We start from the raw sequence: 26,556 nt of genomic DNA on the forward strand, positions 1-26,556 counted from the left end.
TAGTATTAAACTTTAAATATATACGCGATATATATATATTAACACACAAAACTTCTTACAAATACATTTACTTATAATTATAAAACCCAAAGATCATATACATAGCGCAAAATAACATTATATCCATCATACGCCCAAAGGAATCGACATACTCTATATAGGATAGTACCTAAGAATATATGTACACCACTTATAATGTAGTATATTATAATTGGATAATCAAACGTGAAACCCGCTTTACAATTGTGAACTCGGCTTTACTCGCAAGGAAACATCCAGAAGATTCTAGAAGGTTCTAGAACAATAGCGTGATGCAATGCATGATGCAACGCTGAAACACGTTGCAACCTGCAAGGCCCATTGCAAGCCGCATAGCGATGAGTCACCAGCCACCTGCAAAATCGATTACCAAGAAGAAGATAAGATAAGTCGGAGCGCATAGCCAACAAAGGCATACAGCTATCGCTACCGAGAATAGGATAAGGAAAGTCGGAGCGACCGGCGATGAGTCACCTAGGAACGCCGCTATCTCTACTAAGAAGCCATCTCTCCGGGACTTAACCGTCGCAATCTCTACCAGGAACAGATTATCTCCGGTACTTCCCCGGCACATCTCTCTTACCATTGGCTGAGCCACATCGCCCGATGGGAGGAGCGAGCCCCATTTTTGGGTATATAAACCCGGCTCCCGGCACGGAACGGCAGTGAATCCGTCCTCCATCACTCAGCAGTGAACTCACCATCTATCACTCAAGAGTGATCCCGCCGCAGTCAAGAAGTAAAGTTATCCAGCAACCAACCAAGCAATTACTACGGAGCTCTGAAGACATCGAGACATAGCCGCCATTTCGGACCGAGGTACCGAGGCTCCTCAGCTCTTCAACTCAGAGGGAAGAACACAGTAGCGAAGTGTACCATAGCAAGGCACATAAGACATTGTCTAACCTTGTGAGTATTTAAGCCAGTTCACATATCCCTAAATAGTAAAGCGCGACGGACACTCATTATATTTAATCATTGTATTTAATTAACTATTTAACCACTGAATTTCGAACTCAATCTTATTTCATATTACGAACTCTGAATCTGAATACAGACATAAGCCATATATTGCTCTGCGTTTCCGATATTATTTCAATCTACGATTTGCATCTGCATACGTCTGCGTTACAATCGTCGATCCATTTAATATTTTATCCAATACTATTCAATATTATTTAACCGATATCGCATACTTATTCAATCTATTATAATAAATATACTTATGTATTTTATTATATCACTGCTTATTTATATATGTATGTAACCCCGTATCCTACTACCTATTAGCGAATTGAATAACGCTAATTCCTCAGTACACATTAGAGTATTATATCCTGTCAGAAGGTAAATTCGCAAATCATCTCAGAGATGCACGTTTAGTAAAGTGAACGTAGCATTAGCCTAATAAGACCAGGACCTGAGAACCCGGAATAACCGGATGTATACCTACCTCTCTATTCTTTTATGCTTTTAATACCTTTCACTTTCCAATAATTGCGAATTACTTTACCACACCGACTGACAGTGATCTTGCATATTGATATTTAAATTTATTTGACAAGTGTACTCCACCTTTACCCTATTTGCTACTATTAAAACCATACCCTGTCATAAGGTAAATTCGTTACTACGATTCTGAGATGCACGTTCTGTAAAGTGAACGTCGCATTAACCTTCGGGGACCGGAATCCACGGGCAACCGTACATTTCTTCACCCTTCCCTGCTTACTCTCTCTCTGCTTTACAAACCTAACGAATTACTTTACCAAACCAAATGACAGTGGTCTTAATGATTATTAAAAATAATTAATTCACAATTTACAATTCAATTATTGATGCCTGAAGCTACACGTATTAATACTCTTAATATAGATATTAATACTTATATTCAAACCTCTGTTACGTCCGGGAATTCATTTCGGGAAACACTTTTTGCCCCCAAATCGGTTTTCTTTCGTTTACCCCGGGGAAACCCTTCGGAACCGCTCTCTCTTTTTTTGGGCAACCCGTAGGCCGGGGTATACCCTGGGATGCCGAGAGCTTGAGATTCGATTTAGAAAATCGGATGGAAGGGAAGGAATTCTGCGGCGGGGGGCCCGAAATAAAGTTTTTAAAAAATATAAAAATTTTTTTTCCTTTTAAAAACCCTTTTTTTCGAACCCCAAAAAATTCCTTGGGCCGCCCCGGTTCAGGTGAGTTTGGAACTGTTTTACAATGTTATTGAAACTCCGTTCCGGTCGTTGATTGGGGTTAAAATAGTTTTTGGAAATTTTTTGTTTCTCCTTTGGGATGAAAATTTTTTACCCCTCGTCGGGAGCGGTACCCCGGTTTGGGTTCCCCTTTGGGGTATTTGGGGAATTTGGGTTTTTAAAAAGGTCGTTTCCGGAGTGCTAATTTTTTGGTTTTTCCCCCGTTTAGGGGCCGTTTTTTGATGATTTTGGGTCGATTAAATAAGGTTTTTTGGGGGTTCGGGTTTGGGGCTTTTCCGGAAATTGAGGGTGGAAAGTCCCTTTCGGGGTTTTTTTGGCGAAAACCCTCTAAAAAAAGGGGGGTTGTTGATTTTCGCGTTGGGGTAAATTTGAACTTTTTGATTTAGAGGGCTTCGAGTCTACGTTTTGCGTGCCTGTGAAGGTGTGCTGTTTCGATCGTTGTTCCCTTTGTCCCCCAAAGGGAGAGCCCCTTTCCCCGGGTTTAAAATTACCCGAAAAAAGGTGGTTTTTCTTTATTTGAAATTTGTTGGGCTCCCGTTTGTACGTGATTTTTCGTTTTGAAAACGCCCCCGGGGGTTTCTTTTGCCGGGGGGAAAGCCCTTCACCATTTAAATTCCCCCTTTTGTCAGGAATTATTTAATCCCCCGTTTTTAATGAGAAATTTGGGAAAATGTGGGTAAAAGGAAGGATTTGAATAAGGGGTATTAAAACCCCGCGTTTGGTATTAAACTTGTTTTTTCAACTTTAATAATTTAAAACTTAAACTTTGGGGAAAAAATAATTTTTTAAGAATAAAAAGTCTTTTGACTTTTAAAGTAACAAATTTTCAATGAATAAAAACCAAAAAATCACTGTTTAGTTGGTATGGTTTAAATAATTCGCAAATTTTTGGAAAATGCAGGGGATTAAAAGCCCTGAAAGAATAGGGGAAGGTGTAAACCCCGGTTTTTCCCCCGGGTTTTTCAAAAGGCCCGGTCTTAATAGGCCCATTTCGACCTTCCTTTACTGAACGGGGATTTAGAGGGTTTGCGAATTTCCCCTTTTGAAAGGAAAAATTTTTTTAAATCTAAAAGGGTATGAGGGGGGTTTGGAAAAGAGGTTTGAAATAAGGGATTTAAAATCTATTTAATAGATTAATACGTGTGTTCAAGCCCTCAAAGAAATTGTAAATTGTTTAATTTAATTTTTTTTTAATAAAATCATTAAGACCCGCCTTTTTGGTTTTGGGTAAAGGAATTCGTTGGTTTGGGAAAGCCCCGAGAGAGGGTAAGCAGGGAGGGGGCGGGTTGAAGAAAGTACGGGTTTCCGTGGATTTCCCGGGGGCCCAAGGTTTAAAGCGAAGTTAATTACAGAACGTGCATTTAGAAAACGTAGTAACGAATTTACCTTATGACCGGGTATGGTTTTAATAGTAGCAAATAGGGGTAAGGGGGGAGAACTTGTCAAAAAAAAATTTAAATTTTAATATGCAAAAAATCAATGTCAGTTGGTGTGGTTAAAGTAATTTTGCCCCCTTTTGGAAAGTGCCCAAAGGGTTTTTAAAAAGATAAAAAAAAAAGGGGTAAAGGTTTTATCGGTTATTCCCGGGGTTTTAGGTTTCCCGGTCTTATTTGGCTAATGCGGCCCGTTCACTTTTCTAAAGGCCATCTCTGAGATTTTATTTTCGAATTTTCCCTTTGACAGGATAAAAATTTAATGGTTGAGGAAAAAAAAAGGTTTTTCAATTCCCCTAAAGGTTGTAGGATAACGGGGGGGATACATAATAAAAAATGCCCGTGATAAATAAAAAATTTAAATATATTTTTTTAATAGTTGGATAAAAAATTTCGATATGGAAATATATTGAATAGTTGGATAAAAATTAAAAGACGACGTTGGTTTTCGCAGACGTATGCAGATGCAAATCGTAGATTTGGGAAAAATAGGCTACGCGAACGTAGATCTCGAAGACCTCTAAATCTAAACGTTCAAATTTATCCAACGCGAATAATCATACAATCCCCTTCTCCAGACGCTTATTCGCCAATTAATAATATTCCTCCATACATTGACTATTTTTACCCTCAATTTCCTGAACAGTCTCATTCAGAATCAAATACTTACTTAATAGATCCAAATCATCAATTTCTAACTGACCCTGAATATTACGTCCATGATCAAACTCAACAATTAGCATCTCCTGAATACGATCCATTTTTACAACCCAATTCCAATATTTTCGACGAGGACACCGTGGTACTCGCTCCCGACGACGTCAATAATTTCATCCCAGAAGGAGCACAGAATAATTTTAGTTCCTTTATAAACTATCTTAACCAATCTAACGACTCTGAACAGGAGCTCAATAACATTGTAATACAGTTCCAAACTCATCCTGAACCGAGTCAGGACCAGTAGATTTTGTGTCGACATAAAGGATTTATAAGTGAATAAACAATTTTTATACTTGTAAAATATCTTTATTTCTCGACCCGACCCGCAGAATTCCTTCTCCTTCCGACTTTCTCAATCGAATCTCAAGCTCTCGGCATCCCAGGGTATAGCCGGCCTAGCAGGTTGCCCTAAAAAAGTAGAGAGCAGCTTCTCGAACGTTTACCGAGGTAGACGCGAGAGAAGACCGACTTGTGCATAAGGTGATTAACCGCAAGGTGAATTGCCGGACGTAACACCATCTCGGGCGATTGTCGCAATTGTATAAGCGATAGGTCATTGGCGGCCACGGCATCTGCCAGCTTCCTTGGACAGTTATTCATTAGCTCCTGGCATTTTGCAAAGGCGAAGCGCCTCTTCTCCATCCTGTTTGGCGGACGGCTTTTGGTTTTTCGATTCCTACGTTTTCTGGAATCTTTATGTACTCCCTTGTTTTTATTCAGGCATTCTGTTATCTCGTCGCATAGCAAGTCAATATCCTCACTGGTCGTTCTTTTACTTGCTAACGAGACCAGTCTTGCAACCATGGTTGCCCATACGCCTTTCAGTTCACTTTTCGCTTCGATTTCCGCCAGCACACTCTCTCTCCAATCCTCGCCTTCAAAGGATAATTGCTCCGGCGCTGCACTTCGCGCCGGAGATTCGTTCTGCGTTCTAGGAACCTCGACTACAGCAGCCAATTCTGGCTGCCGTGGAGCTACATCAGGTTGTGGGGCCGGTACAACGGCCGGTTTCAGTCGACGTCTTGCATCGCTTATTTGCTTATTGGTTTTACCCGGGAAAAATTCCATCAACCTGATGTTAATGTTTCGCTCGTCTTGGAACCTTAGATTGAGTTGTTCGAGCCGCTCCATCTCATCCGCAGTCCACACGGTTAACTTTCTGCCACTCTTTTCGGCTGGTTTTTCAGCCTCGGCTGCTCTCTTTGTATTCCTTATTTTCGGGTGAGCAACCTTTCATGTTGCGAGAGCCCAATCCTTGATTCGAAGCTCAAGTTACAGTTCTCGCATTTGTACTCGGCCGCTGGATTGACCTTTTTACCCCTGCACTTAGGGTAATGACAGCGCCATGAATGGATTTTCGGAAAGACTTCCCGACATTTCTCGCACTCCCAATTGACATGCACATCTGGATGTTGTTCTAGAAAGTGTGCGTTCAGCTGCTTTGCACCAATGCAACTGATACTTCTACTGTTCTCCAAACATTTTGGGCAGTCCATGACTGCATCTGTACTTCCTTGGATGGTCAAGGGCTGGGTAACCCGAATAGGTATTGGGTCCCATCGCCCGTCCGACGGCGCCCCTGGGACTCGGGCGCCGCTCGCGCTTCCTCGCCTTTTCGCCACATAGGCAGCGTCCGCCCCGCCAGAAGCGTTCTCGGGGTCGTCCGCCTCCGAGGCTTTTTCTATTTCACTATCCATATTTGCTCCTGAATAGACCGTCGCCTGGAGCCAAGACGACGGTCGGGCAATCGTGGGCTGCACCTCACCCCGACGGTTATAAATTAGTTTGCGGCGTGTTGCTTTTGATTTCCGCAAACAAACTCTGGGCACTCTAGGCTGCTCCTCACCCCGATGGTTTCTTTGGTGTCTGATTGCACAAGGTATACCCGGACTACAAAGAGCCGGCTTGGAAGAAGAGAAAAGGCGAGCTGGGGGTTAGTTTCCCAATTCTGGGACAGCAATTTCCCTTTTTCACAGAATAATCTGTTCCCCCATGATGGCTTACGCCATTTGATTCCTTTCTTCGCTTCGCCTTTTCGGCCGATGACAGGCCTAACAAGTTATCCCTGATGCGCCAGCTTGGCGAGTTCCGAGCGTGCTAATTTGCTCGGCGCTGTACACCCGTTAGCCGTCGCCCACCGTACCGTCTTGCTATGGTGGGGACGTTGCCCGGGAGTGACCACGAGGAGGTGGGGTACAACTTGGACGTGAGAGGCTGAAGGTCCTTACTAGAGGACTTCGTTGGCGCATCACGACCCAACTACGACTCTCTCTCTAAGTACCATCGCGGCGTGTTGCTTTGAGAACCGAGAGAGTCATAGTTACTCCCCCGAGAGAGTCATAGTTACTCCCGCCGTTTACCCGCGCTTGCTTGAATTTCTTCACGTTGACATTCAGAGCACTGGGCAGAAATCACATTGCGTCAACACCCGCGAGGGCCATCGCAATGCTTTGTTTTAATTAGACAGTCGGATTCCCCTAGTCCGTGCCAGTTCTGAGCTGAGCGTTGAATGGCGGCCGAAGAGGACGACCACGACGGCTCGCGCCGCCACGGAAGCCTCGCAGCAAGGAAGATCCGCGGGAGGCCAAGGCACGGGACCGAGCTCGGATCCCGGGACCGGCGCGAGAACGCCGACCGTTCACCTCGCCCAGGCCCGGCACGTCAGCCAGACCCGCTTCCCGACCAAGCCCGACACGCCCCGCTCCTCAGAGCCAATCCTTATTCCAAAGTTACGGATCCAATTTGCCGACTTCCCTTACCTACATTATTCTATCGACTAGAGGCTCTTTACCTTGGAGACCTGCTGCGGATATGGGTACGAACCGGCGCGACACCTCCACGTGGCCCTCTCCTGGATTTTCAAGATCCGAGGGGAAGATCCGGACACCGCCGCAACTGCGGTGCTCTTCGTGTTCCAAACCCTATCTCCCTGCTAGAGGTTTCCAGGGAACTCGAACGCTTATACAAAAGAAAACTCTTCCCGGATCTCCCGACGGCGTCTCCAGGTCATTTTGGGTTACCCCGACGAACACTCTTACGAGGGCCCGAATTGTATGCGGTTCCGCTGCCGGGTTCCGGAATAGGAACCGGATTCCCTTTCGCCCGACGGGCGTGTGTCTTTCGTATAATATATATTATTATTTCTCGACACTCGAGTATATTGTACGCCGTCATTGACATAGGATTTCTCCTAGGGCTTAGGATCGACTGACTCGTGTGCAACGGCTGTTCACACGAAACCCTTCTCCACGTCAGTACTCCAAGGCCTCGCTGGAGTATTTGCTACTACCACCAAGATCTGCACCGACGGCGGCTCCAGGCAGGCTCGCGCCCAGACCCTTCTGCGCTCACCGTCGCGACCCTCCTACTCGTCAGGGCTTCGTGACGACGCGAGAGAAGACTAACGCCCGCTCCCGGTTGCCGCCCCACTTGCCGCTGACGGCAGAGTATAGGCTCGACGCTTCAGCGCCATCCATTTTCAGGGCTAGTTGCTTCGGCAGGTGAGTTGTTACACACTCCTTAGCGGATTCCGACTTCCATGGCCACCGTCCTGCTGTCTTAAGCAACCAACGCCTTTCATGGTGTCCCATGAGCGTCGAGTTGGGCGCCTTAACTCTGCGTTTGGTTCATCCCACAGCGCCAGATCTGCTTACCAAAAATGGCCCACTTGGCACTCTGATCCGAAGATGCTCGTGGCTTCATAATTCAAGAAAGCCAGAGATCTCACCCATTTAAAGTTTGAGAATAGGTTGAGGTCGTTTCGGCCCCAAGGCCTCTAATCATTCGCTTTACCAGATGAGACTCGCGCGCGTTCCGTGCGGAACGGCCGAGTGCCAGCTATCCTGAGGGAAACTTCGGAGGGAACCAGCTACTAGATGGTTCGATTAGTCTTTCGCCCCTATACCCAGTTCCGACGATCGATTTGCACGTCAGAATCGCTACGGACCTCCATCAGGGTTTCCCCTGACTTCGTCCTGACCAGCCATAGTTCACCATCTTTCGGGTCCCAACGTGTACGCTCTGGGTGCGCCTCTTCTCGCGATGAGAACGAGACGCCCCGGGAGTGCGAGGCCGCATCGCGACGCGGCCCATCCTCCCTAGGTCGACGGCCAGGGCCGACCTTCACTTTCATTACGCCTTTAGGTCTCGCGACAAGTCCCAATGACTCGCGTACATGTTAGACTCCTTGGTCCGTGTTTCAAGACGGGTCCTAAGAGTACCCAAAGCAGTAGCGTCGCCGACCGGTATCGGTCTCCCGCGAGACCGCGGGAGACGTTCGCAGGCCTGTCGAAGGTGTACCGTACTGTAACCAATAGCGGGCCAGGACCGGGGACGGCGCGAAGTCCGTAACCTCCGAGTACCGTGGCGCGCGCTTGCGACGGTCTCGACGCACCGTGAATAGTGCGGCCTGATACCTTGCGCGTACCGCCGAGCAGCCGGCCGGGCGACCGAGGGTTTGTCGCGTGCCGTTTTACCGGCGACGCGACAGACACCGCACCCGGGCCGTAGACCGACACCCAGCGGGTCGCGACGTTCTACTTGGGGAGAAGTGCACGACGACGAGCGCCGGACATCGGCGCACGGTAGCGTGCCCGCGCGCGAGCCGCAAGGACTCCGCGGGACATCGCCGACCGACGCGAAGCCAGCGTCGCTGACGATGAATCTCCCCGTTCGATCTTTTGGGTTTCTTAGGTTTACCCCTGAACGGTTTCACGTACTCTTGAACTCTCTCTTCAAAGTTCTTTTCAACTTTCCCTCACGGTACTTGTTCGCTATCGGTCTCGTGGTCGTATTTAGCCTTAGATGGAGTTTACCACCCACTTAGAGCTGCACTCTCAAGCAACCCGACTCTAAGGAGAGATCCTCCCGAGGCGCGCACCGGTCGCTACGGGCCTGGCACCCTCTACGGGTAAGTGGCCCCATTCAAGATGGACTTGGACGCGACGCTGCACCTCGGGATAAGCGGATCCTCCCAAACACCACATTTCCCTGCGGCGGAACCGCGGGATTCGGTGCTGGGCTCTTTCCTATTCGCTCGCCGCTACTAAGGAAATCCTGGTTAGTTTCTTTTCCTCCGCTTAATAATATGCTTAAATTCAGCGGGTAATCTCGCCTGCTCTGAGGTCGTCGCATAGTGAGTTTTCGTAACCGTTTGCCTCCTCCGCGTCGCTCATCGTCGTCTCTCCTCTATAATATATATTATAAGAGGGAGAGAGAGAGAGGAGAGCGTCGAACGAGGAGAGCAGCAGCGGCAGCACACGAAATACGCGAGAAGGCAAATCGCCGGGGCGCTAACCGCACACACACTCGTTGGTGGTAATGGAGACGATATATCGCGGGGTTCGAGATTCTCGGCTCTCCCTTCTCTTTTATATACGAAATTCGGGCGGAATCGATTCGACGAGTACACGACGCGGCGCGCCGGTCCCCTTTTTTCGCTTTACGAAAATTTCGTGGACTCGGACACGCGGTCGGCTCGCGATTCAAAACCCTTCTCCGTAAAGAGGTAAAGGATTACGAATGCTCTCCTCCGCCGGACGACGACGCGCCGTATATTTCTCCGTAATACCGTTATGTGTGCGGGCAAGGGCGCCTCGGCATAAGACGCGCGAGCGCTATCGCACCGAGAGACGCGGCACAGAGTGCGAGAGCAGTCCGGTCAGTCTGTGTGATGTACGGAGAGGAGAGACGGTGAGACAAGCGCTACCTAACCTACTTTCGGGAGACAACGACGCACGCGCCGCTCTAGGGAAAGCGGTGCCATTCACCGTCCTGACCCTTTTTTTGGCCGTTTGTTGCTCCCTTCGCGCGCGCTCTTACTCTCATCCCATTTCTCCTCGGCTCTCGCGTACACACACGACTTGGATACACAAACACGCTCCCCCTCTTAATTCGCGCAGCATTCTCTGGGCGCGCGTTCGCCAACGTTTTACACGCTTGTGCGCTTCTCCTCCTCATTATTATTATTTCGGTGTGTCATTTCAGACGACGCCAGGATTTGCACCGCGGCCGGTCGGCGCGGCACAGACACCTCGGGCGAACGTCCAACGATCGCTCGTACGCCCATTATAAGCGTTGCACAGGGCACAGGCGACGCGCGCGCCATTCTCTGGTCGCCCGCGTCGTGGCCGTGCGCGCTTTTCGGGCGCAAGCAGTTTAGGGGTACTAAAACGACCCTCAGCCAGGCGTGGTCCGGGAATTGAATTGTATCCGTGGACCGCAATGTGCGTTCGAAATGTCGATGTTCATGTGTCCTGCAGTTCACAAGTTGACGCGCAATTAGCTGCGTTCTTCATCGACCCACGAGCCAAGTGATCCACCGTTCAGGGTAATCGTTCGAAATTTTTGCGTTCGCGAAGAAGAACGCGCTTCTCGTTCAACCATCGTGGTCTCTTCTCTCGGACGAGAGAGAGAGAATAATCGTGGTGGCTCTTCGATCAGCCTGTCCGCGCGCGTCCGAGGACGCGCGCGGACCGCCGCCTCCCGCCAGGGAAGGCTACGGCACAAAGTTAGAGTTGTGTGTTTCTCGTTCGGAGCGTCTCTCCCGCAACGGGAGAGCCGAGGGCGGAAGCTCTTTGAAGAAACCGTCGGACCGACACAGTTGACAGATTGGTCGAAATATCATCGATCCCTTCTCTGTGTTATATATATATTATAATAATATATGGGGGTCCGTCTCGCTCGGCACTCGCGCACACCGTGTGTTCTCGGCACGCTGACCACTGCCCCGCGACAACGGGGAGGGCGCGCGTCGACGAACGTCGTGGGTGCTGCACACACGCGTGCGCGGGCATAGGTTACCACCGGTTTCGCGCTCAACGCCGAATCGACGCTCTGTGTGTGTGTGGCCGAAGAATGGCACACACACGAGCGTGATCGCGAAGCGTCTCGCTCCGAATCGTCGTCGAACACCGCCGGGCGCGCTGCTCTGCTTGCCGATTACTTTCGGTCAGAGAGGCGCGACGGCGTCCGTCGTTATATCAAAACACAACAACAAATTCCGTCAAATCCGTTATTTTCTTTTTCTCTGAGAGCGCCTTTTCAGCGCGTCCATTCAGTCGCCGACTGCTGCGAGCGCGCGTCTCTCCCAAAAGAGAGGACTCTCGACGCAGAGCAGGACCTCCGGAACGTTAATGATCCTTCCGCAGGTTCACCTACGGAAACCTTGTTACGACTTTTACTTCCTCTAAATGATCAAGTTTGGTCATCTTCCCGGCAACATCGGCAATGCCGAGACATTGCCGCGCACCAGTCCGAAGACCTCACTAAATCATTCAATCGGTAGTAGCGACGGGGCGGTGTGTACAAAGGGCAGGGACGTAATCAACGCGAGCTTATGACTCGCGCTTACTGGGAATTCCTCGTTCATGGGGAACAATTGCAAGCCCCAATCCCTAGCACGAAGGAGGTTCAGCGGGTTACCCGGGCCTTTCGGCCAGGGAACCACACGCTGATTCCTTCAATGTAGCGCGCGTGCGGCCCAGAACATCTAAGGGCATCACAGACCTGTTATTGCTCAATCTCGGCTAGAAGCCGCCTGTCCCTCTAAGAAGATTTGTTTGTACGTTGGTAGTAAAAACCCGCCAGCCGAAGCCGGGGGCCTTCGCGATACCATTAAGGTACGCCTATTTAGCAGGCTAGAGTCTCGTTCGTTATCGGAATTACCAGACAAATCGCTCCACCAACTAAGAACGGCCATGCACCACCACCCACCGAATCAAGAAAGAGCTATCAATCTGTCAATCCTTCCGGTGTCTGGGCCCTGGTGAGGTTTCCCGTGTTGAGTCAAATTAAGCCGCAGGCTCACTCCTGGTGGTGCCCTTCCGTCAATTCCTTTAAGTTTCAGCTTTGCAACCATACTTCCCCGGAACCCAAAAGCTTTGGTTTCCCGGAAGCTGCCCGCCGAGTCATCGGAGGAACTTCGGCGGATCGCTAGCTGGCATCGGTTATGGTTAGAACTAGGGCGGTATCTGATCGCCTTCGAACCTCTAACTTTCGTTCTTGATTAATGAAAACATTTTGGCAAATGCTTCGCTTCTGTCCGTCTTGCGACGATCCAAGAATTTCACCCCCTAACGTCGCAATCGAATGCCCCATTGTCCCTATTAATCATTACCTCGGGGGTTTCCCAAAACCAACAAAATAGAAACCGGGTCCTATTCCATTATTTCCCTGCACGGGAGTATTCAGGCGAAGGTAGCTGCTTTAAGCACTCTAATTTGTTCAAAGTAAAGTACCGGCCCTACTCGACATCAGTAACGAGCACCGCGACGGGATATTAGTTGGGCCACCCCCCGCGAGGCTAAGCCCACCGGTGGGAACGTCCTACATAAGGGCCATTTTAAAACACCGCGAGCGGTAAAACCAAACGGTGGGGGCAACAAAGTTTAAAACTAAAGTTTTTTAAACCGCAAAAATTTTAATAACGCTATTTGGAGCTGGAAATTACCGCGCCCCCGGGGCCGGGGCGACCCCCGGGGGCCGGGGGAAACCCTCCGGGGGAAAACTACCCCGCCCGGGCAAACCCCCCCGGGGACGGGCCCACCTCCGGACCCCGAATGATTTTCGAATCAAAACGACCGCCGGCGGTACCTCCGGAAAACTTAACACGATTTACGGGCCCCGGGAAAACGAGGGAGCTACGTAAAAACTTTTCGGGACGAAAGTTACTTACTTTTCCCGGCCCCTTCGGGGGACATGGGGGGCGCTGTCCAAATTACAACTCAAAACGTGTTTAAAAACCCCACGTGTCGGAGACATATATTTCAAAATTATTACGGATGATCCAACACGCAAGCGCGGTGACCGCGATTACGGTACGAACCCTCGCCCAAATGCGAAAGTCCGATCGCGGGTTGCTTTTGTTCCCCCCCCCGGGGTAAACGTCAATTATCTTAGTAAAAAACACGTTGATTCTAAGAACGGATTTAAAACGATAATTATTGGTAATCGATAATTTAATACAAATAAGAATGCCGGCTAATAATGGAAATGATAGCATTGTAGCATAATATCATTAAGACACTAATTGCGAATAGTACTGATTTTTGATAAGACACGTGTACAGTTTCTATTGAAAAACATGATCACATGCACTAAATGCATGAAGGTTGGTGTCATAATATGCTAACAAACAATGTTGGTTGTGGGATAATGCTAGATACTTCATAGGCGTTAATAATGGCACGAAAGAGAAAGGCTACTAACTTAACATTACATTTCATGTATGACAGAAATCCATTAAATGTAGTAGAGTGAGTAAGATGATAGTGATATACAAGTTGGACAACCAATGATGCACAGCGACGGTGTGACGTAAGGGAGAGGATGCATCTAGTAGGAGTAATAGGAAAGGGTGGTTCGGGTTGAAAACGGGTGGGAAGAGAGGCAAATGAGCGTATCAAGTTTCTCTACACGAATGAGAATGATTCCTAATAGGGAGTGAGTAGCTAAATGTGGTGCAATAATGTACATAAACCATGATGAGAACGTAATAATTCTAAGAATAACTGTGAGGTGAGGTTGACTATTAAGGTGATTTACTTTCTTGTGGAGATGACAAAAACTGTCATGTAAAATACTGATATGATATTAATTTGATAAAAACAAGTATATATTCTGCACTAAAATACTTGACATTTTCTGTGAAATGAAAATTCAATGTGTTGAACATGGGGTCTGTGTGAAAAGGGTTATGGAGGTATGTCTCCAAAAGTGTCATGATATTTTCTTTAAGGATAATCAGTTATATATAGTATCGTAAATGACTCATAAAACCGCCAAAGCTTCTATAATTATGAATGATTAATGATAATAATAGATTGCCCTGGGGATTGATGTGAAAAAAAAAACAAAAATATTATGACAATATGTTGTTGCAAACCACATTAAGTAAGGATAGGCTAAACTGATTTACTGTGGTGATGATTGCATTCAATATTGCTTCTGAAACACCATCAAGTAACTTTAGAATATCTACCTTCAGCATTCGGAAATTACAATGAAAAAAAAAACTACGGACACCATGAAACGCGTCCGCAACACAAAAGTGTATCTACAAAAATGAATAATAAAAATTCTTCAGAAATAATGATAGATCTTTTCTTTATCCAATACATTTCTTGAGAGAGAAGCCCAATTTATATGTTCACTTTTCTCACCCTAAGGGGACATCAACAACAAAATTTGTGCTACCTTGCAAAAAAGTTTTAAAGTAGTAACATTGCACGTCATTAAGCCACCCGTGCCCTAAACTTGGACACCTGGACGGCGAAAGAAAAGGGGGAGGTTATAGGACGGACCAAAGAGGGGAGGAGAGTGTTGCAGAGGCGGGAGAAGGAGGGAAGGGGAGAGGAGAGGGGGGAGTAAAGATGGAGGAGGGGGGAAAGAGCATGGAATGAGGGGAGAATGGGGATGAAGAAGTTGGAAGATGAGACAGACTATGAGGAAGGCGCTTGTTTTTCTCTTTCATGGCCACGGGTGTAGGGTTAAGGGTTGGTAATTTAGAAAGAAAACAAATTATAGAGTCTATTAGAAAGAAAGGGAATTTCATACACAATACGGATCCTTCCTTAAATACGGGAGAATTAATTGTTTGTCGAAGGCCTGCCAAAAATAGTTGCAAAAAATGTTTTCATTGCAATAATATTGTTAATATTGAGCACAACAGCACGTAACCTTTTTATTTGATTTTTTAACAGGTAATATTAACTTGAGTCGTAAAAATCTGAAGTTTTTACTCAGCACTGCTTTTTAATTTTCTTTTCAGTTAAATTCTTACATCAGCGCGTTAATTTCTGATTATTTATATCCAAATAATTGAAATTACTATATTTATTGTTACAGAAAATAAAAATGATTGTCTGGCAATTGCTAAAAATTATTAGAAAAGTTAAGCTAAAAGTAAGCTAAAAGTCTTTCCATCTATGGAAGACAAAAAAATTACACTCATATCTAAATAACGAAAGAAAATTATTGTATGCAAAACTTCAGAAGAAATTTAAATACGAAACATGGCTAGAACTTGCAACAGTTATATCAATGCAAGTTTTTAATAGAAGAGCAGGAAAAATAGAACGGGTTACTATTAAAGATTTTAATACTCGCGAAGGTATAACGAAAAAGACTCATTTAAATTTATATAAATCATTAGGCACAAAATTACAGCAGCTAAAAATTATTATTACCATTATTTATTTATAAATTTTATATGTGCGTGTAATTAAATTATATATATGGTATATACATGCAAAATAATTACCCACATATAACTTTTGTATAGTTGCTGATAAATACGTAAGATTCTTAATTCGTAGGAAATTGGGATGTACAGTGCCTGTGATTTTAGACATGGAATTAGTTCAATGTATTGAACTTATATTGAACTAGCGAAAGATGCAAATGTTTTTGAAAAAAATCCGTATCTGTTTGGCATACCTAGTAGTACCAAACGCCATTTCAAATATTTAAGAGCGTGTATCCTTATGCGATATTTTTCTAAAAAATGTAATGCACAAATACTACATTCTTTAAGAGGTACTGAATTACGTAAACATATTGCTACCACATGCATTACGTTAAATTTATCTGACAATGAAGTGGATGATTTGGCGAACTTTATGGTTATATCATATTCATACTTTGATTTAATAATTTCCAAACGTAACGTTTCATTGTTGCATTAGCCTTAATTTCATAAGTTTTGGTTTATAAGGACTTTTTTCTTCTAATTAAATAGATATATTAAAAATGCACAAAAGTTGAAAAAAGGCATACAATAATTAATATATTTTATACAAAAATTAATATATAAAAAGAACTTGTGGCATATATATAATAAGATAAATAGTGTATATACCTGAATCACTATTATTAGATTATGGGACATCACGAGAAAATTCATAAACGCCATTATCGGCAGTCAATAGCAACTATAGAGATAGTTCGTATGACAAAATTTCTTGAAGCAGCATTAGATGAAAATGAGCAACAGCAATCTAATAATAGTGATTCAGGTATATACACTATTTATCTTATTATATATATGCCACAAGTTCTTTTTATATATTAATTTTTGTATAAAATATATTAATTATTGTATGCCTTTTTTCAACTTTTCTGCATTTTTAATATATCTATTTAATTAGAAGAAAAAATCAGACAAAAGTCCTTATTAACCAAAACTTATGATATTAAGGTTAATGCAACAATGAAACGTTACGTTTGGAACCTATTAAATCAAAGTATGAATATGATATATTCATTGAAATGGATTCAAATTGAGAATACGTTTCATTATTGTGTTCATTCTGCTTTACTCAATTTTTATGCATCGACATCCGCGGTTGTAGCATATATTAGCCCTTAGTTTCAAGAATTGGTTTACACATATATATACATATATAATAATTAAGGTACAAACAAAGATACTTCGAGTGCAGAATCGGAAAACGATGCCGAAACATGTATGATATGTTCACGTAAACTTTCTTTATTACGAACAGAAAGGAAATTACCTAAATTTCCTACCATAACAGATGGACAACAAAAATCTGTAAAAAAGAAAATCATGCATCAAAACCATACAATAGTGAATAATGACAATGATTCTGACGAAACTTATTCCCCAAAGATAAAGAAACATCGCAGTAGTAAGTTTATTTTTTCATTTTCACATATTCTATTCAGTTTTTATAAATTTATCAAATCAGAGTAAATTTTCTCTTTAATATTATTTAGTATTATATTTAGTATTATATTTTAGTATTATATTTAGTATTATATTTTAGTATTATATTTAGTATTATATTTAGTATTATAATTGTGACTATGTCAAAGTATATTAATATATTAAGCTTTGTGATCATGTCTCTCAGAACAATGCGTGGATTATTTCTATTTAAAGTATTTAAACTATTAACAATATCCAAAAAATCGTCTTTACTTTCTATAAAAATAAAGTAATTTTAATTATTTAAATATAAGTAATCAGAAATTAACGCATTGATGCAAGAATTTAACTGACAAGAAAATTAAAAAGCGCTGTGTAAAAACTTTAGAATTTTTACAATTTATATTAATATTAACCTCCCAAAAATCAAATTAATATGTTATGTGCTGTTGTATGCACTTAATACGTACAATATTATTGCAATGAAAACATTTTATATTACTTTAAATAAATATATAATAATGATACTATTCTGTACAATTATACATATAATACATGTTTTTCTTAAAATTCCTATTAACTGAACAATTAATGTGTATCGTCTTGTGTTTTATATTTATCACATAATATTACAAAAATTTTTAAAAATTTGAATACCTAAAAGATTATAACTTAACGACATTTCCCATTATGTAAAAAAATGCAAATTAAAAAAAATTATTTAAATTAATTTTGAAATATTTATCTTCAGAAGAATTGCAGAAAATGTTTACACTCTTAGTTCTAGTTTCTTAATAATAATTGTTAGAATCCATGAGGGATTACATAGAACCCATAATTAAACATTGGATTTACGAAGATAATTTTTCAATTTGAGGTACTTAAGAATTTTTTATTCAAAAGCAAAGCAAATGAGAAAGTAAGAAAAAAAGACTAATTTCACAGAGATAAATAAATATCAAGTCATTAATACAGGAACAATTGCTTTCTTGAATATTACAGATAAGAAGTACCTTCGCATTGTGTAGCACAGCTCTGACTAAGCAGAACAATTGTCTCTGCCCAGTGCTGAGATTACTACCACCTTCATCCAAGACTGCATCCAAACCATCCATTCGATGAACTAAAGAATGCACTTTACATTTCTCGAAGGTTTTGTATATATGTGCATATAAGTATACTGATCCAACGAATCCACATTCTCTCGATTAGTACCCGAGAAAAGAAACGGATTCTGAGGTATAATTGCTAAACGGGATCTGGAATGTTTTTCTTTTCTTTACAACTGTTAACATACAATGATTATTTTTTGCAAGTTTATGAATACCTTAATGTGTTCAGTTGTAACGTTTGAATATTCACGTTGTCGATTAATATACTCCCAGAACTGATCTCTGTCAGTCTAAACAACGAAGCTAGTAACGAACTTTTTCCAGCATCGGTGCGACCAACGACGTCTATTTTTTCCGCTGGTCGAGTAACGAATGTTATCTCTTTCAACGATGGCACTAAATGGTTCCTGCGAATATAATTACAAAAATTTCTTTTACCAAATGTTACAATCGTGCATTATCTTTATCAAAAAATTTGAAAATATTACCTGTACATCAAAACAACTTTTTTAATTCCACAACACTTTGACTAGTCCACGCGTAAGGTTGATTAGTGCCCATTGTATTTTCAGTCGGCACATGATCTAAATACTGTTTAACTCGTTCTACCGCAATCTCTCTCTCTCTCTCTCTCTCTCTCTCTCTCAGTCTCAGTAACACCAGCGCGATGACGCGACACGCGATATGCGACGAATCGCGAGAATAGGATTTTCTACCTATTCATATAAACGCGATGCGCGATTACGAAACCTAACATCATTTATTGCATATTTACCATTTATTGCAATTTTATAATTTAATGACAATATCACTCTCGGATCGATGTCGTTGCACGTTTATTTATAACCAAAGAGATCCTCTTTGTTTATAACGACATCGCATCTATAGATAGGATCGCAGTAAATCGCTCGTCGCGCGCTACAAATCTTCAAACTTGGTCAACTTTTTTGCGATGTCGCACTCTATAGTGCGACGGATATGACGTGCGGAAAAGCTGCACGCTCATTGGATATCGCGCATCGCGTGTCGCGTCATCGCGCTGGTGTGCAGGAGCCATAAAGGTGCCTTTACATGCTAGCATCAAGCGTCAAGCATCTACGTTTGCGCAGATGTCACATAAGATAAAAAATAACTTCTTGTGGCTAATAATATTAATAAATATAATAAATATAATGATTATAATTAATATTATATTAATTTTCAGTACTAATATGTGCTAATATTCATTTGATCTCGACTTATTCATCGTATGATCTCGTATGATTCATCTTATTATTAGCAGCAAGAAGCTGAAATCTATTTTATTTAACATTTGCGCAATGAGTTTTTACGCCGACACGTTTGATGCTATCATATAAAAGCATCTTTATATCCAAATAATCCAATAGGATCGCATTGGAGCGAGAAGTATGTTGGGGGAGAGCCTGCTATGCGAACAAACTTATAATTTGGCGGGACCGGCACCTTCCATATTTATTAGCAATATTGCATAAGATATTGCGTAATATATATAAGATTTCGGTTTACATTTAATGAAAATCGTTTCGTTTCGTTTGTACGCGATTGCATCACATTAAGTGAAAAATGTCACAATATATATTATTTTTTTGTAATTATCATAAATATCATGTAAATATAAAACACAAGAGAAGACGCGTAAAATGTCCAGTTAGGAATCGTAAAAAAACATGTATTATACGTACAATTGCACAGAATAGTAAGTATCACCATTCTATATTTATTTAAAATAATATAAAATGTTTACATTGCAATAATATTGTTAATATTGAGCACAACAGCACGTAACCTTTTTATTCGATTTTTAACAGGTTAATATTAACTTAAGTCGTAAAAATCTAAAGTTTTTACTCAGCACTGCTTTTTAATTTACTTTTCAGTTAAATTCTTGCATCAACGCGTTAATTTCTGTGGTTATTTATATATAAATAATTGAAATTACTATATTTATTGTTACAGAAAATAAAAATGATATTCTTGCAATTGCTAAAAGTTTAAATACAAATAATCCACGTATTGCTCTGGAAAACATAAAATTAATTGTCAGTAATAATAATAGTAAGTATTATAGTATTATAATTTTAAAACTACATGCAATATATTGCATTTCTATTTTTTACAGTAATTATACTTTTTTTGTAGAAACTACAGAAATACCACAAGATGCTTGCATTATCAATATGAATTATACTAAAAAGAATACTAATACTAACAATTTAAGTAATGCTATTGATTTTGACAATAATGTAGTATCATTTCTTTATAATGAACAAGGCCACAATGCAAATGATCAAAGTAACATCAATTATCTTATAAAACACGTTGATTCTAATAACGGATTTAAAACGAAAATTATTGGTAATACTGATAATTTTACAAATAATAATGCCGATAATAATGGAAATGATAGCATTGTAGAAAATATTAATGACAATAATTCTGCGAATAGTACTGATTTTGATAACAACGGGACATTTTCTAATGAACATGATCACACTGCAATAAATGATGAAAATTGTGTAACTAATAATTCTAAGAAAAATGTTGGTTGTGATAATGCTATGATAATTCCTAGTGAGTCTAATAATGAGCAGAATAGAGTAAAAGCTACTAAACTTAACATTACATTTTTCTGTAATGACAGAAATCATAATGTAGTAGATAGTACTATTAATGCTAACAATTCTGCAAATGATACTGATTTTGATAATGTGATACTTTCTTATGAGAACAATAATGGTTGGAAAACAGTACATAGTGATATCAATAATTCTGCGAATGATAATGATCCTAATATTGATATATCATGTTCTAATGAACATGATCACAATGCAATAAATGATGAAGGTTGCATCACTAATAATTCTAACAAAATTGTTGGTTGTAATAATGCTATGATAATTTCTAGTAAGTCTAATAATGAACAGAATAGAGTAAATGCTACTAAACTTAACATTACATTTTCCTGTAATGACAGAAATCATAATGTAGTAGATAGTACTATTACTGCTAACAATTCTGCAAATGATACTGATTTTGATAATGTGATACTTTCTTGTGATGATGATAACTGTTATGTAAATACTGATATTGATATTAATTTTATGAACAGTAATAATTCTCATAATAATAATCTTACATTTTCCTGTGATAATGATAATTTCAATGTGTCTGAAACGGGTATTGTTCTCAAAGATGTCATGATATATTTTTTTAATGATGATAATAATTTTATTATGTTAAATGATCTCACTAACGCCAAAGCTTCTATAAATTATAATAATAGTGATAATAATATGATTTCCTGTGATGATGAAAATATTAATGACAACATTGCTTGTGCAAACACATTAAGTAATGATAGTGATAATAATATGATTTCCCGTGATGATATTAATGACAATATTGCTTCTGCAAACTCATCAAGTATTTTGGAATATGTACCTTCAGCATTGGAAATTACAATTGACAAAGAAATTACGGAACATGAAAGCTTCCGCAATAAAGTATCTGCAACTAATGATAAAAATTCTTCAGAATCACTGATAGATCTTTCTTCTATCAATACATTTGGTTTTAGAGAAGACAATTTATATGTTCCATTTTTTCAACCAAAGGGACATCAAAAAAAAAATTTTTGCTACTATTGCAAAAAGTTTCAGAGTAAAATTGCACGTCATTTAGAAAACGTGCATAAATTGGAACCTGAAGTAAAGAAATTTGTATTATTACCAAAAGGTGATCATATTTTTCAATTCTGTATAATTATTTAAGTTTATAGTATATTTTTTTATAAATATTGATTATTTGTTAAATATAATATATTAATATGTTATAATTTTTATTAATATATTTACATTATATATATACATTATTTAATATTCTCATTGCAGGTAATTTAGAAAGAAAACAAATTATAGAGTCTATTAGAAAAAAAAGGAATTTCATACATAATACGGATCCTTTCTTAAATACGGGAGAATTAATTGTTTGTCGAAGGCCTGCCAAAAATAGTTGCAAAACAGTACAAGATTTTATAAGTTGCGCAAAGTGTAAAGGATGGTTCACTAAAAATAATATCAGGCATCATTTTAAAGAATGTGTAGGAAAATCGAAAGGCAGAAATGTACAAGTTTTAGGACGTGCTTTGATGGGCAGAATTCATGAATGTGCAATTGAGACAGTAAGAAAATTTTTATTCCCAGTTTTGAGGAAAAGATGATGTTACACAAAGTATTAAATATGATAAATTTATTTATAAATATTATGTATAAATATTATTTGTTTACAAATATTATAATTAAATTACACACAATATGGTATATGATGCAAAATAATAATCCATATATAACTTTTGTATATAGGTTGCTGATAAATACGTAAGATTCTTAATTCGTGGAAAATTAGGGACGTACAGTGCCTGTGATTTTAGACATGGTATTAGTTCAATGTGTTGAACTAATTTTGAACCAGCGAAAGGATGCAAATGTTCCTGAGAAAAATCCGTATGTGTTTGGCATACCTAGTAGTACCAAACGTCATTTCAAATATTTAAGGGCGTGTATCCTTATGCGATATTTTTCTAAAAAATGTGATGCACAAATACCACATTCTTTAAGAGGTACTGAATTACGTAAACATATTGCTACAACATGCATTACGTTAAATTTATCTGACAATGAAGTGGATGATTTGGCGAACTTTATGGGACATCACGAGAAAATTCATAAACGCCATTATCGACAGTCAATAGCAGCTGTAGAGATAGTTCGTATGACGAAATTTCTTGAAGCAGCATTAGGTGAAAATGAGCAACAGCAATCTAATAATAGTGATTCAGGTATATACACTATTTATCTTATTATATATATGCCACAAGTACTTTTTATATATTAATTTTTGTATAAAATATATTAATTATTGTATTCCTTTTTTAAACTTTTCTGCATTCTTAATATATCTATTTAATTAGAAGAAAAAATCAGACAAAAGTCCGTATAAACCAAAACTTATGAAATTAAGGCTAATGTGTGCCACGATCATGGATGTCTGTGTAGAAATAAAAGTAGTAATAATGAATGCAACAATGAAACGTTACGTTTGGAACCTATTAAATCAAAGTATGAATATGATATATTCATTGAAATGGATTCAAATTGAGAATACGTTTCATTATTGTGTTCATTCTGCTTTACTCAATTTTTATGCATCGACGTCCGCGGTTGTAGCATATATTAGCCCTTAGTTTCAAGAATTGGTTACATATATATATACATATATAATAATTATCATAATATTGTGTTATTATTAACAGAAGAGGAAGAGATGCAAGAAACAAACAAAGATACTTCGAGTGCAGAATCGGAAAACGATGCCGAAACATGTATGATAAGTTCACGTAAGCCTTCTTTATTACGAACAGAAAGGAAATTACCGAAATTTCTTAGCGTAACAGATGAACAACAAAAATCTGTAAAAAAGAAAATCGTGCATCAAAACCATACTATAGTGAATAATGACAATGATTCTGACGAAACTTATTCCCCAAAGATAAAGAAACGTGGCAGTAGTAAGTTTATTTTCTCATTTTCACATATTGTATTCAGTTTTTATAAACTTATCAAGTCAGAGTGGATTTTCTTTTAAATATTATTTAGTATTATATTTTCATGTGACTATGTCAAAGTATATTAATATATTAAGCTTTTATTTATAATGCATTTTTTGATAGAATTTTAATGTACATAATAACAATATTTAATTAAAAAATAATAATGATAAATGATAAAGGTTCCACACACATTAGCTTAATTTAGTTATATATTTATTTATATTATTTGTATTTTTATATTATTTTATATTATTTTATATTATTTATATTATTTTATTTTTGCATTTCTATTTCTTTTTATTCTTATAATTATGACGTTATAATTTTAATATTTTCTTATTAATGAAAGTTTGTCAGTACTCTGAAGAGAATTTTAAAGTAATTTTATTCTACTAGTAATTTAAATAAAAATACATTTAAATAAAATTTAGGTAAATTATTGCTTTTTATATAGAAATATTTATTCTGATTCATAGATAATTAATTTATTTTGTAGCATCTCCATTTGGTATAACAAAACGAAGACGTTGGACGGAAGAAGAACGTAATACAATATTGAAAGAATTTCAAAAAGAAATTACCACTTCACAGCTGCCATCTAACAAAAAAATTTCCTGTATAAAAGAAAAAAATAAGTGCTTATTTAATCGATCCGTTGCTCAAATTAAAACGTGGATCCATAACTATATATCTGGCAAATTTAAGCGTCACTAAATGAATAAATATTTTTTCAGAAAATATTTATTTAGTCAAATCGGAAATATTTTAATTTTTTATTCAAAAATAATACGTAGATTACTTGTATTTAAGCAAATGCAAAAAATAAGTAGAATACCTAATTTTTATTATTTCAACACATAAAACTTAAAGTTAAGTTATGTATATGTAGAGTAGCAGTACTGTGTAGTTATTTATTATAATTTTTATTGATAATATGTATTCATGATTACAAGTGCAATATGTGAAATTAATTATATAACACGTTAAGCTAAAAGTTAAGTTACATTGCGAGAATTTTATAAAAAAGAAAGCAAAAGCTACACAAGTTTTTTATTTTGATTTCTTCATATATTTATATTATATGTATAGAAGCAATACTTGTAAAGTTATTTATTTTAATTCTTTCATTGATAATATGTATTCATGATTACAAGTGCAACATACTATTATACATATATGTATTAGGTTTGTGTTTTTATATATATAATATACATGTATATGCTCATACGTTCATTGTTCAATTATTATTTTACTAAAAATATTTCAAATTGCTTTAAACAAATATATAAGAATACTTTTTTGAGACTATACATAGAAATATATTTTTACAATTCCTACTATCTACATATTTAATGTTTTATCCTTCTACTTTTTACATAACATTTATATTCATCAAATTGTAAAAAAAAAATAAATCAGTAAAATTAATTTTGATACTAATTATTTAAATAATTGTCCTAAAACGGACAATTATGCTTTTTTTGATTAACTTTTAAAACAATATTTTATACAATTACAACTTCTGTAACATTATTATTTTGCATTGATCTAATAATATATATAAAACTGAGTCTGTTGCATTGAAATTTTCGTAATTTTTCAAGATTAATTTCTTGGAATATTACAAAAAGAGGGCCCTCCCGTTTCCTTAAGAGCTCCACAATATTTTTGTATCTCAAAATGTCTCAAATGTTTACTTATATTCCTGTCTTTTTAATTGAAAAAAATATTAAAATTAATTCTATATAGCAATGACAGATAGTTTGTAAGTAAAATATAGTGATTTTAAATAATTTATATAATTTTTTTATAAAAGGATTACATATATTATACTTGACAACTAGTAATATCTTGTGAATACACATTTCATAAATAACACAAGCGCAGAGAAGTAAATTGCATTAGATGTATCGTTTTCATCTAATATCATCTTCTATCAGAAATCTTTATCTTAACTACGATTTTATTTTAAATATCATAATTATATTTTCTCTCTCTCTCTCTCTCTCTCTCTTTCTTTCTTTTCAGGAGACGCGGTAGTGTCTCCGGCCATGTTCAAACCCTAAAAGACCTTAAAAAAGACACTACAAGTCTCTTATCCTGCACCATCAAAGTCCATCTTTTGGGGGTGTAGAACTACTAAAATATAAAAAATTTTAAATTGCACGTAATATAACCTGAAAGGCGGCATCGCCAAGAGTAATTTGAGCCAAGAAGAAATAAAATCGGTCAAGCCGTTCTGGAGATACAAGCGGTCAAAAAGTGACGTTTTTTATGAAAAATGAAGTAACGTCGTCTTCTTCTTCTCTGTCCGCGTCCGCTGACGTCATCAGGATTATATATATATATAATATGTCTTTCACCCTCTTTCACCCTGTTTCGTCTTCTTTCACCCTCTTTCATTCTCTCTCACCCTCTTTCGTTTTCTTTCACTCTCTTTCGTCCTCTCTAACCCTCTTTCATTCTTTCTCACCCTCTTTCACTCTCTTTTGTCCTCTTTCACCCTCTTTCGTCCTCTTTCACCTTCTTAATGATGAATTCCTAATTGCTTACACAAATTGCTTACATTGTATGTATGTATGTACCATCTCATAATGCATATCTTAAAATATGATGTTAAAATAATGTAGATTAAAATATATTTTTATAATATTGCATATCGATGTTTCTTGTATGCTGCCTGTAAACAATTAAGAATATATATAAACAATGTTGTACTGTACTATTTTGAAAATTAAAT

General features: G+C 38.8%; 3 protein-coding genes, 1 long non-coding RNA gene, 1 other non-coding gene and 2 pseudogenes across 6 annotated transcripts; 3 read left to right on the forward strand and 4 right to left on the reverse strand.

Moving 5' to 3' along the window:
- Positions 1-7,179: 7,179 nt before the first annotated feature.
- Positions 7,180-9,509, reverse strand: LOC146722121 (large subunit ribosomal RNA; annotated as a pseudogene).
- Positions 9,510-10,576: 1,067 nt separating this feature from the next.
- On the reverse strand, positions 10,577-10,736 carry LOC146722122 (5.8S ribosomal RNA). Its single transcript, XR_014925331.1, has one exon. It is a non-coding gene; the product is annotated as a 5.8S ribosomal RNA (ribosomal RNA).
- An 807-nt stretch (positions 10,737-11,543) lies between these two features.
- On the reverse strand, positions 11,544-12,793 carry LOC146722123 (small subunit ribosomal RNA; annotated as a pseudogene).
- Positions 12,794-16,456: 3,663 nt separating this feature from the next.
- LOC114943615 (ABC transporter C family member 9-like) lies at positions 16,457-19,206 on the reverse strand. Of its 2 annotated transcripts, XR_003822058.2 has the most exons (4): positions 18,676-19,206; positions 18,403-18,594; positions 18,089-18,334; positions 16,457-16,956 (listed from the first exon to the last, which is right to left on the reverse strand). XR_003822058.2 is itself a non-coding variant. In XM_029319268.2 (3 exons), exons 1-3 carry the CDS (start codon positions 18,681-18,683, stop codon positions 18,199-18,201), a joined length of 336 nt encoding a protein of 111 aa, XP_029175101.2. In that variant the 5' UTR covers positions 18,684-19,206; the 3' UTR covers positions 18,046-18,198. The 2 variants fall into 2 exon arrangements, 1 of the variants encoding a protein (XP_029175101.2); XM_029319268.2 differs by lacking the exon at positions 16,457-16,956 and having other exon boundaries at positions 18,046-18,334.
- A 214-nt stretch (positions 19,207-19,420) lies between these two features.
- On the forward strand, positions 19,421-21,751 carry LOC146722124 (uncharacterized). Its single transcript, XM_085485401.1, has 4 exons — positions 19,421-19,904; positions 20,165-20,263; positions 20,357-21,282; positions 21,656-21,751. The coding sequence occupies exons 1-4, from the start codon at positions 19,772-19,774 to the stop codon at positions 21,749-21,751; spliced, it is 1,254 nt and encodes a 417-aa protein (XP_085341527.1). The 5' UTR covers positions 19,421-19,771.
- A 60-nt stretch (positions 21,752-21,811) lies between these two features.
- On the forward strand, positions 21,812-22,613 carry LOC146722125 (uncharacterized). Its single transcript, XR_014925328.1, has 3 exons — positions 21,812-21,943; positions 22,099-22,388; positions 22,570-22,613. It is a non-coding gene; the product is annotated as an uncharacterized LOC146722125 (long non-coding RNA).
- Positions 22,614-22,617: 4 nt separating this feature from the next.
- On the forward strand, positions 22,618-24,903 carry LOC114943613 (uncharacterized). Its single transcript, XM_085485402.1, has 3 exons — positions 22,618-23,045; positions 23,520-23,774; positions 24,313-24,903. The coding sequence occupies exons 1-3, from the start codon at positions 22,640-22,642 to the stop codon at positions 24,528-24,530; spliced, it is 879 nt and encodes a 292-aa protein (XP_085341528.1). The 5' UTR covers positions 22,618-22,639; the 3' UTR covers positions 24,531-24,903.
- The last annotated feature ends 1,653 nt before the right edge of the window (positions 24,904-26,556 follow it).

This window comes from Nylanderia fulva, unplaced genomic scaffold (assembly GCF_048542155.1).
Source record: "Nylanderia fulva isolate GAGA-0341 unplaced genomic scaffold, ASM4854215v1 Scaffold366, whole genome shotgun sequence".
Classification (NCBI taxonomy): Eukaryota; Metazoa; Arthropoda; class Insecta; order Hymenoptera; family Formicidae; genus Nylanderia; species Nylanderia fulva.

Excerpts from the sequence above, each read along its gene's own strand:
- LOC114943613 (XM_085485402.1), top strand. The coding sequence starts at position 22,640 with ATGGTATTAGTTCAATGTGTTGAACTAATTTTGAACCAGCGAAAGGAT. Across the intron at positions 23,046-23,519 it reads ATCTAATAATAGTGATTCAG|AAGAGGAAGAGATGCAAGAA; the intron begins GTATATACACTA and ends TATTATTAACAG. Across the intron at positions 23,775-24,312 it reads GATAAAGAAACGTGGCAGTA|CATCTCCATTTGGTATAACA; the intron begins GTAAGTTTATTT and ends TTTATTTTGTAG.
- LOC146722124 (XM_085485401.1), top strand. The coding sequence starts at position 19,772 with ATGTCACAATATATATTATTTTTTTGTAATTATCATAAATATCATGTA. Across the intron at positions 20,264-20,356 it reads AATTGTCAGTAATAATAATA|AAATACCACAAGATGCTTGC; the intron begins GTAAGTATTATA and ends TAGAAACTACAG. Across the intron at positions 21,283-21,655 it reads GTGATGATGATAACTGTTAT|CATTGGAAATTACAATTGAC; the intron begins GTAAATACTGAT and ends ATGTACCTTCAG.
- LOC114943615 (XM_029319268.2), bottom strand. Across the intron at positions 18,335-18,402 it reads TTACAACTGAACACATTAAG|ATCCCGTTTAGCAATTATAC; the intron begins GTATTCATAAAC and ends AAAACATTCCAG.